The sequence below is a fragment of the Periophthalmus magnuspinnatus genome, chromosome 8, assembly GCF_009829125.3.
Source record: "Periophthalmus magnuspinnatus isolate fPerMag1 chromosome 8, fPerMag1.2.pri, whole genome shotgun sequence".
NCBI lineage: Eukaryota > Metazoa > Chordata > Actinopteri > Gobiiformes > Gobiidae > Periophthalmus > Periophthalmus magnuspinnatus.
In genome coordinates, this window is record NC_047133.1 from 20254021 (window position 1) to 20265357 (window position 11337).

The window sequence follows — 11337 nt, forward strand, 5'->3', positions numbered from 1 at the left end:
TTACTCCTCAGTTTAGTCCTGGTCTAATCCTGGTTTAGTCCTTGTTTAGTCCTTGTTTAATCCCGGTTTAGTCCTGGTTTAGTCCTGGTTTAGTCCTAGTTCAATCCTGGTTTAGTCCTTGTTTAATCCTTGTTTAGTCCTTGTTTAATCCTGGTTTAGTCCTGGTTTAGTCCTGGTTTAGTCCTAGTTCAATCCTGGTTTAGTCCTTGTTTAATCCTGGTTTAGTCCTTGTGTAATCCTGGTTTAGTCCTGGTCTAGTCATGGTTTAGTCCTGGTTTAATCCTGATTTAGTTCTGGTTTAGTCCTGGTCTAGTCATGGTTTAGTCCTTGTTTAATCCTGGTTTAGTCCTGGTTTAGTCCTGGTTTAGTCCTAGTTCAATCCTGGTTTAGTCCTTGTTTAATCCTTGTTTAGTCCTTGTTTAATCCTGGTTTAGTCCTGGTTTAGTCCTGGTTTAGTCCTAGTTCAATCCTGGTTTAGTCCTTGTTTAATCCTGGTTTAGTCCTTGTGTAATCCTGGTTTAGTCCTGGTCTAGTCATGGTTTAGTCCTGGTTTAATCCTGGTTTAGTTCTGGTTTAGTCCTGGTCTAGTCATGGTTTAGTCCTTGTTTAATCCTGGTTTAGTCCTTGTTTAATCCTGGTCTAGTCCTGGTTTAGTCCTTGTTTAATCCTGGTTTAGTCCTTGTTAAATCCTGGTCTAGTCCTGGTTTAGTCCTGGTTTAGTCCTTGTTTAGTCCTTGTTTAATCCTGGTTTAGTCCTGGTTATTTGAAGACAAGTACCAAAACAATGCTGTATTTCACCTTGATATTACTTTCTTGGCTTTGTGCAAACACTGTTAGCTCGCTGTACCATTGTTCCCCATTGGCTCTTCAAATCCAGCACAAAGGGTCTATGTCAAACGTGTAATTAATTGATTCTAATGTCTTTTATTGTTGCTACCTCCACCTTGATGAAGAAATTACTCTTTTAAATCAAAGACGCCATCTTTTCTTGAGACTTGAATGAACCCATTGAAAACTGTGTGCAAGTGCAGTGAGCGCTCCAGCGGCAACTATTTTTCCACATTATAAAGATATGATCAGCTCTCATAATGAACCACAAAGCTTTTCAGAGAGCAGGGTTATTCACTCATCATTATGTCAAGACATTTATGCCTCCTGGTTTTAATTTTGTGGTTTCATCACTGTATCGATTTATCGTTTAATACATAACAGATGGAACAATCATTGGGGGTCAATATTTATGATGGAGACTTTTTCTTTGTACCAGTCGGAAACTTCTGTATGGGGATTTGCTTCTGTATGATGATGAGATTAGAACTTTTGAGAGTAGAATTATGAACTTCTGTGACTCATTATAGATAGAAAATAACAGAATGCAACACTTAAAGTAGTTATTTCTTGGTTTAGTCCTGGTTTGGTCCTGTTTTAGTCCTGTCTTTAGTCCTGGTTTAATCCTGGTTTAGTCCTGGTTTAGTCCTGGTTTAGTCCCGGTTTAGTCCTGGTTTAGTCCTGGTCTAATCCTGGTTTAGTCCTGGTTTAATCCTGGTTTATTCCTGGTTTAGTCCTGGTTTAGTCTTGGTTTAGTCCTGGTTTAGTCCTGGTTTAATCTTTGTTTAGTCCTGGTTTAGTCCTGGTTTAGTTCTGGTTTAGTCCTGTTTTAATATTGGTTTAGTCCTGGTTTGGTCCTAGTTTAATCCTGCTTTAGTCTTGGTGTAGTCCTGGTTTAGTCCTGGATTAGTCCTGGTTTACTCTTGGTTTAGTTCTGGTTTAGTCTTGGTTTAGTCCTGGTTTAATCCTGGTTCAGTCCTGGTTTAGTCCTGGTTTATTTTTGGTTTAGTCCTGGTTTAGTCTTGGTTTAGTCCTGGTTTAGTCCTGGTTTAATCTTTGTTTAGTCCTGGTTTAGTTCTGGTTTAGTCCTGTCTTAATATTGGTTTAGTCCTGGTTTGGTCCTAGTTTAATCCTGGTTTAGTCCTGGTTTAATCCTGGTTTAGTCCTGGTTTAGTCCTGCTTTAGTCTCGCTTTAGTCCTGGTTTAGTCCTGGTTTAATACTGGTTTAGTCCTGCTTTAGTCCTGTTTTAGTCCTGGTTTAATCCTGGTTTAGTCCTGTCTTATTCCTGGTTTAGTTCTAGTTTAATCCTGGTTTACTCCCGCTTTAGTCCTGGTTTAGTCCTGGTTTAATCTCGGTTTAGTCCTGGTTTAGTCCTGTTTTATTCCTGTCTTAATCCTGGTTTAGTCCTGGTTTAGTCCTAGTTTAATCCTGGTTTAGTCCTGCTTTAGTCCTGGTTTAGTCCTGGTTTAATCACAGTTTAGTCCTGGTTTAGTCCTGGTTTGGTCCTAGTTTAATCCTTGTTTAGTCCTGGTTTAGTCCTGGTCTAGTGTGAACATGGCACATAACTGTAGGCACTGGTCAGAACTGAGACAAAACCTCTAATTTTTTCGTTTATGGGCAAACAAAGGTACCACTAAACCACTGTCACTCTGCATTTGAATGTTGTATTTGATGTTTTTAAATTACATTAGAAATCTCAGGGAAGCATAAACCTATTATTTATCCAGGCAGTGTGGAAGATAGCACCAACAAAGTCACTAATACAACACCAGTGCCACGCTCCTCAGTCACCACAATCCTATTATTAATTCAACAGATAAGATTTGAAGTGTTCCCACAGCGACTCAACCAATCCTCGCTATCTAATCACTGATGTTGCTTTTTTATTCTCTGCTCAACAGCACATGAACAGCAGAAGGCACAAGGATCGACTGGCTGGAAAACCTCCCAAACCCAAATTTACACCTCACAGCAAGACCCAGGCCAGCTCCAGCTTAGCGGTAAGTCAGCGTAAACACACAGTCAAATAAACAACGCACGCACAACAGGGAAGACAAATAAAACGTAATTGGCTTTTTTCCCGAAGCAGACGAGATGCTTGAACACACCGCATCCCAAATTGGAATGTATTGGGCTGAGCTTGTAAGATAATGTGTTTCTAAACAGCGGCTTCTATTTATCTGCTGCTAAGTGATTTAACCTTCTGCGGTCCAGCTCGTTTGTCCTGTTTTTTGGGATGACTGCAAATTTGCGGTTTAGTTTCTCTCGTTTGAAGTGTAAAATGGGTTTGTGTAATCAGAATACACAGGAGTTATATTCAGTCATATATTAGCATGTTGCTTTTAAGTCACTTGAGGAACATCACTAAAGATCTAATTAGCAAGCACAACTGAAAGACAACTTAAAATACGACCTCATACTGTTATTTGGAGGATCTTTTCTATTTATTTATTTTTGATCACAATAAAGGTACACTGTGTAACTTTTCTGAAGCGTGTTTTGAAGCCAGAGTCGATGGAGCTGGAAGCGCACACATGCTCACTTCCCATTTGGAACACGGTGGCTAGCAGGTTAGCTATGTCCATTTATATATACAGTCTGTGGGTTTAATTTAATTCAGTTTTATTTTTGTAGCACATTTAAAAACATCTTAAGCTGCCCAAAGTGCTCCACACAAAAGTCAACAAAAATAAATATACAGATAATACAAAAGATAGGAAAAGAACAGTAAAAAAACAAAACAAGATAGCCTGTCTAGCTAATATTAAATGCCAGGGAGAAGAGGTGGGTTTTCAGTCTCATCTTAAACTGTGTTAAAGACTGAGAGGATCTGACAGGCAGAGGGCGCTCTTCTATAGTCTGAGTGTGGCCACAGGAAAGGCTCTGTTACCTCTGTTCTTGGTCTGGCCTGGGGTGTCCATCATCTGTTTGTCTCCAAGGAGATGCTACTACTTGGCCTGGAATGTTCCACAGTATGTCATTTATCCTTGAACAAGTGTTTTTATTGCTCAAAAATACAGTGAAAAACATGGCTTCTTACTGTGAAGGGTGTCGCCTCTATGCAGATCTATACTGTAATTTGCTGGTGTCCGTGGGGATAGATAGTTTTCATGACATATTGTGGAACACCAGAAAAGTTACACAGTGCATCTTTAACTATTTTCAACTGCAAGCTACACAGACAAGATTTTTTTATATATATATATATATAATTTTAAGTTGCTAAATTCCTCCATTTTATTTTTCATTTTGCAAATGAAATATCTTGCTAAGCTGCAGTAGGTCTTGTTATAGCAGTGTGCTCGCCCTGTCACAGAGGTTAACAGTCCCTTTGCCCTCCGTCTTGAGACAGGTCTAAAACTGTGCTCCCTCGACAGGGCCTGAATCAGCAGTCACCACTAATCTCTTCTTTGCACCTGTCATAACTCTCTCCCACATCTCTCCCTCCCTCCTTTCACCCTTTCTCTCCTTGTCTCTTCCTCTTTCTCCCTTTCTCCTCACTCCCCCCAATTATCCCTGACTCCCCCATATCTCCCTCCCTTTTACTGTCTCTCCCCCTATTTTCATGTTTCTTTTGTGCTTTCCTCTTCTCCCTCTTTCTTTTACATTCATCCTCTCTATCTCCGTCTTCTCTCTACCCCTCACTACCCATCTCCCCGTTTCTTTTACTTTCTCTCTCATTCTCTTTTAATTTCACCCTCTCTCTCTCCTTCTTCTCTCTCTCTCTCTCCCCTCATCACTCTCTTCCTCTCTCTTTTGCTTTCACCCTCTCTCTCCTCCTTCTCTCTCTTTGTTCCCCTCTCTCTCATTTACGCTCTAAACCTTTTCTCTTCTCCCCTTTCTCTCCACTCTCTCCTCCTCTTTCTTTTACTTTCACCCTCTCTCTCCCCCATTCTCTCTCTTACTTTCACCCTCTGTCTCTCTCCTCCTTCTCTCTCTACCTCTCTCTTTTACTTTCACACTGTCTCTTCCTTCTCTCTCTCTCTGCCCCTCTCTTTCTCTCTTGTACTTTCACTTCCTTTCTCTCTTTCTTCTCTCTCTTTACCTCTCTCTCTTACTTTCACCCTCTGTCTCTCTCCTCCTCTCTCTCCTCCCTTCTCTCTTGCTTTCACCCTTTGTCTCTCTCCTCTCTCTCCTCCCTTCTCTGTTACTTTCACCCTCTCTCTCCTCCTCTCTCTCCCTCTCTCTTGCTTTCACCCTCTGTCTCTCTCCTCCTTCTCACTCTACCTCTCTCTTTTACTTTTACACTGTGTCTCTTCCTTCTCTCTCTGCCTCTCTCGTTCTCTCTTGTACTTTCACTTTCTGTCTCTCTCCTCCTTCTCTCTCTTTCTCCCTCTCTCTTACTTTCACCCTCTGTCTCTCTCCTACTCTCTCCCCTCCCTTCTCTCTTGCTTTCACCCTGTCTCTCTCCTCCTCTCTCTCCTCCCTTCTCTCTTACTTTCACCCTCTGTCTCTCCCCTCCTCTCTCCCTCTCTCTCTTGCTTTCACCCTCTGTCTCTCTCCTCCTCTCTCTCCTCCCTTCTCTCTTACTTTCACCTTCTGTCTCTCTCCTCCTCTCTCCCCCTCTCTCTCTTGCTTTCACCCTCTGTCCCTCTCCTCCTTCTCTCTCTCCATCTCTCTCCTACTTTCACCCTCTCTGTCTCTCTCCTCCTCTCTCTCCTCCCCTCTCTCTTACTTTCACCTTCTGTCGCTCTCTTCCTTCTCTCTCTTTCCCTCTCTCTCTTACCTTCACCCTCTGCCTCTCTCCTCCTCCTCCTCTCTCTCTCTCTTTCTCTCCCTCCTCCCTCCCCCTCTCCTCTGTCCCTGCAGCAGAGCGTGAGGTGGAGTGGCTATGCAGGCGTGGCTGTGTCCGCCATGAAGAAAGCCTACAGCCAGTTCACCCTCAGCTCGCTGTCCTCGCAGGTCAGTGTCTGGAGAAAACGAGCTGCAAAAGATAAACGTCTACTTGAGTAAAAACACTACAACGGAAAAAAATGTCTTATTGTGACAGTTAATATTTATTTACTAATAGGAAGTAAATCATTTAACTTTTGACTTTTTTTCAGACTGAGGTTAAGATGAGCTGAGAAAGCCCAATTTTCTTACCACATTGGCTGACAATTTATCATTATCATAGTCAAATATTTTTAAATAACTAAATTAAACCAATTAAATCGAGATAATAATTCAAAATCTGGCATCATTTTAACAAACGTAGAAATTATTCTTTTGCAGTAAGAGAGAGAAATGGATGAAGAGAGAGCGAGAGAGATGGAGAGATTTAGATAAACAAAATGATGGTTTGTTGTTTTATATTTGCATATAAGATTATTAACATATGATTTGGCTCCCTCTCCTCTCGTCCTATTTTTCCCTTTCTCTACCACTCTTTCTCTCCTCCTTTCTCACCTCGCTCTCTCCATCGCTCCCTTTCTCTCCTTATCTCCTATCTCTCCATCTCTCTCTTCCTCTTCCCCTCTCTCCATCTCTCCCTGTATCTCCTCTCTCTGTGTCCATCTCTTCCTCTCTCTCTCCTTCTCATCTGTCCCTCTCTCTCCTTATCTCCTTTCTCTCTGTCTCTTCCTCTCCCTCCATCTCTCCCTCCCTCCCTCTATCTCTCTTCATCTTCCCCCCTCTCTCCTTATCTCCTCCTTCTCTCTATGTGTCCATCTCTCTGTCCTTATCTCCTCTCTCTCTCTCTCCATGTCTCCATCTCTCCTTATCGCCTCTCTCCATCTCTCTCTCCTTATCTCCTCGCTCTCCCTCTCTCATGTCTCCATCTCTCCTTGTCTCCTCTCTCTCCCTCTCTCCATGTCTTCACCTCTCTTTCCTTATCTCCTCTCTCTCCATATCTTCATCTCTCTCTCCTTATGTCCTCTCTCTCCCTCTCTCCATGTCTCCATCTCTCTTTCCTTATCTCTTGTCTTTACCTCTCTCCCTCCCTTCATGCCTCCATCTCTCTTTCCTTATCTCTTGTCTCTCCCTCTCTCCATGTCTCCATCTCTCTTTCCTTATCTCCTCTCTCTCTCCATGTCTCCATCTCTCTTTCCTTATCTCCTCTCTCTCCATATCTTCATCTCTCTCTCCTTACGTCCTCTCTCTCCCTCTCTCCATGTCTCCATCTCTCTTTCCTTATCTCTTGTCTCTACCTCTCTCCCTCTCTTCATGCCTCCATCTCTCTTTCCTTATCTCCTCTCTCCCTCTCTCCATGTCTTCATCTCTCTCCTTATGTCCTCTCTCCCTCTCTCCATGTCTCCATCTCTCTTTCCTTATCTCCTCTCTCCCTTTCTCCATGTCTCCATCTCTCTTTCCTTATCTCCTCTCTCCCTTTCTCCATGTCTCCATCTCTCTTTCCTTATCTCCTCTCTCCCTTTCTCCATGTCTCCATCTCTCTCTCCTTATGTCCTCTCTCTCTCTCTCCTCTCTCTCCCTCTCTCCATATCCATCTCTCTTTCCTTATCTCCTCTCTCTCCCTCTCTCCATATCCATCTCTCTTTCCTTATCTCCTGTCTCTCCCTCTCTCCTCTCCAGACCAAGCTGGCGTTGCAGAAGCAGTTGACCAAGAGCCTGACCACGTCCGGTTTCCTGCCCAGCCCGCTGTCCCCGCCCCCTACTTTGTGCACCGTGGCAACCACCAATCCCCTGGCTCTGCGTCACTCGGTGGGCGCCGCGGCAACCACCAACCCCCTGGCCCTGCGTCAGCCAATGGGCACCGCCGCCTTCATCCAGACGCCCTTCCTAAGCCCCGCCCTCTTTAGACCCGCCCCCGGACCTCTGCGCGCCACCCACACGCCAATCATCTTTTCCCCGTATTAAGAAGACTGGTGTGCGCTCCACCTGTTTCCACTATGGGGGTATGGCATGGGTTGGGTTAGCATGGGGCAGTTGGCACACGACATCATGTGACAGGAAGTAGGTGAAAATGTAAAGCAGGTAAACAAACGCTCCAATCTAAGTGTAGGTCTGGTACAGGACATGTCCCAAACGATCATTTAATATGTTAATTTTAATTTGAGCTGTCTATTTACTTACTTAATAATAAAACCTTGATGTATATCCGTGTAATCCCTCAGTCGTCCAGGTCTGACCCACAGTAAAAAATAAATAATAAATAAAATCTGTCAACTGTACAAAAAGTTGTAGGAGTGAAGATGTCTCACTGCTCATCCAAGCCGTTTCTACACTGCCTTATATCTGTAAGAAGGAAGGAGCTAGCTACACTCAAACTCAAACCACCAATAGTTTATTTACAGTTTCTTTTTGTAGGCTAGGTCTATAGAGCTATCCTAAATGTGCACTGTGCCTGAGTTAAAGAAGTAATTTTTGTTATGAAAGACAATCCTTCCTTGAACAAATGGGGGCTTTAGACATCATCTATCTCCAATCAATAACTCCATCCTCAGACCCAAATCAAAACTAAGAAAACAATAGGGCTAGCGAGGATACTAATAGGTGTGAAATCACTCATTAGGGGCTTGAATGGCTCTGCTAAGTAGGATTCAGGCACAGTGCACACTTAGTCTAACTCAATGGACCTAGCCTACAAATAAAACTTTAAACAATAGCTGTTTAGAGTTTTAGTGTAGTTAACTTCTCCCTTCAAATAGATATAAACCAGTGTCCACCAGTAATCTGATCAGAACTGAAGAAGTGGCTTGGATGAGCAGCCAAACGTCCTCACTCCTGCAACTTTTGTCCAGTTGATAGATTTGACATTTTTCTTTCACTAAAAACCTTGATATGTTTCATGGTTTTATCAGACTAGTATCACTCTAGTCTTTTCTGATCTTAATACGGGAAATATCTGGGAAATTATGTAGTATGTTTTATTAAATTGTTAAAACCAGATTAAAAAGGGTGAATTAATAATTAGTATAACATTAAACATAAAAAAATGTCAAAATTACCCAAATCAAGATTAATATACAAAATGTAAGTCATTTTAAAGGTGCCATATGCTGCTTTTCATGTGGAGGATGCACAACCTGATTGTTTCCTTGGAGATGTTATTGCTTTGCCTGGAATGTTCCATGGTATTATCTTTATTGTCATGCATTTATTCAAATACAAGTGTCTTTATTGCTCAAAAACTTCTCTCTTGAAAAAAAAATCTTGAAAAGCAATTGTTACAAAGGGAGGTGTCCACTTTTCACAACTTTATGGAAATAGATATGTTTATTGTCATAAAGTGTAAGATGGAGACAAGCAGTTGACAGATCCTACACCAGAAAAGTTCCATAATGCACCTTTAAATAATGTTTTTGCTACCAGCCCATGCCGTACCAGACCGGTGCCCATGCTGTACCAGACCGGTGGAAAAAACCCCTTCCTTCCTAGTGTAACCTCTTAACTATGCAGCGCTTTGACTTTGGAAATCCAGAGACAGGACGAGTCTCAAAACTCCAGAGGAGGCCCCATCAAAATAAGGCCAAGATTCCCATCATGCCTTGCTTCCTGCTCCTCTGTCGTGACCTTATATGGGAGCAGGTCCGGCCTCCAGACAGTGACTGGGATAAAAGAGGCCAGTTTTATAGCCATTACGTGTTGGGGTTCCAGATATTAATGTGTAACTTATTAGAAAAGCCAAGATAGAAAACTCTAGATGTATGTTTAGTGTGGTTGCCGCCAAAATAAGGTCCCTTTACTTGATGCTGTATTAAGATTTTTAACTTATTGTAAGAGGTGATAAGAACGGTGCTTTTAGATTAGAGAAGATCATTGGATTTCACACATGTGTCAACTCGATTAGGGTTAACGACGTGTCATCAAGGTCGCTCGGACTGAAATTGTGCAATGTTTTCAGATTTTTCTTTTAAAAAAATCTATTTCGTTTTGATATGTTCTGGATCATATAAGCTCTTTAATGGCCTGTAGGTTTAGACACATTTATTTTGCTTTAGCTGTATGCCATTGTTTTTTATAGCAAATATATTATAGCTTTAATTTGTATGAAAACACGAGCTAAGATCATTTATCATTAAAAACAAGACACATGTTAAGTCTTTGTAATATACCAACAGTGAACACATCCACAACAACTGAAATGCACCATTAACACTATACTAGTTTTCTTTTTTTCTTTTTTTTTTTCTTAGAGAGATAAAACTTTATAATAACTACTCTTTAAGCATGAATAGATCATTAAGAATGATTCAGGCTTTGTAACTACTTCATTAATACACTAATCCTAACTCCAGTGGTAGATGAAGAACTCTGAAGTATATTGTTACTTAAGTAAAAGTACACACATGGAGGTAAAAACGGAAGTAAAAGTATCAAAAGTACCATCATGAAAAAAATCTACTGAAGTAAAAGTATTAAAGTACCCCTTTAATAATACTTTAAGAGTGAAAAGTAAAAGTATTTCACAGAAGTGTTGTTAATTAGTCAAAGAAAGTGTAAATGTAGTGATATTTATAATAATATCAAATCATATGAAAAGTACTTTTTACTATCAGTCCGGTTCAAAATGTAGTGGAGTAGAAAGTACAGATACTGCTCTCAAATGTAGTGAAGTAAAAGTAAAAAGTATCCACTATAAAATGTACTTAAGTAAAATACAGATAACTAAAAATTCTACTTAAGTGCAGTACTTAACTACTTGTTCCCTTCCGTCACTGCTTAACCTCTTCAGTCGTTACTAAACCTGAGTCATTCTAATTAAACTATTTGCTATGACTTTCTTCATGCTTTATTAAAAGTTACTGTTTTTTCCTTTACACATTTTGACAGTAGACTGGTTTGAACTATACTATGTAAGCCACCAGTGTGCTAGTTCACTTTTCAGTATTTTTTACTCTTTTATTCATTTCAAACTCCTTAGACGCAGTGTTATGCCTGGCTCATGGACACAACAAGTCGGGAGACGAGCCCGGGTCTTAACATGCTCAAACACAAAGATTTATTTACAAAAGAAGTGGATGAATGGAAATTAATGAACAAAAGGAAGGCGTGAGGTTGTGAGCAAGACATACACACATATACAGAAGTTCACCTGCCACCCAACGACAGCCCAGGGAGTATAGTGTTAAATAGTGATACATATTGGGTGGTATTCGTGATATTGCAGGATTTCCCCAGATATCAGTATCAGCCTGATATTGAAATTTGATCTAATATTTGACACAGATATTTTTTCTGTCTGTGTGTCATTCCCAGTTTTCCCTCAGTTTGTTAGATTTGTCTTTTTGAGCAGACTAATGAGAGAAAGTGTCAATTTATATATATTACATATACAGAGAAATACATTTTGTTATTGTTTTTACTAAAGCGATGAGCTTATTTGTATAATTTCACATCAATTTAGTCTGTACAATAGGTTTAAAAGCTTAATACTGGTATCAGCAAATCGGCAATTTTGTTATTTGAGTGAAAGTACTGAGAGCAAAAAAAAAAAAAACTCAAGTAAAAGTCAAAGTATCACATGAAAAAGGCTACTTGAGTAAAAGTATTTCGCACACATTTTGAGGTCTTATAAGGCTTCAAATGTAGTGATTTTAATAGAGTTGTGCTGAATTTTGTTCAACAGA

At 40.7% G+C, this 11337-nt stretch overlaps 1 protein-coding gene across 3 annotated transcripts in view; it reads left to right on the forward strand.

The window, feature by feature from the left end:
• The window catches only part of znf385c (zinc finger protein 385C), a 242703-nt gene extending 231884 nt beyond the window's left edge, over positions 1–10819 (forward strand). For 2 of the 3 annotated variants that reach the window (XM_055223916.1, XM_055223913.1), the window contains exons 7-9: positions 2731–2829; positions 5639–5731; positions 7340–7697. In XM_055223916.1, coding sequence (XP_055079891.1) covers positions 2731–2829; positions 5639–5731; positions 7340–7624 — 477 coding nt within the window. In that variant the 3' untranslated portion in view covers positions 7625–7697. Of the gene's footprint in view, positions 1–2730; positions 2830–5638; positions 5732–7339 lie in introns of all 3 variants that reach the window. The other variant, XM_055223914.1, reaches the window with a different exon arrangement.
• Positions 10820–11337: the final 518 nt, after the last annotated feature.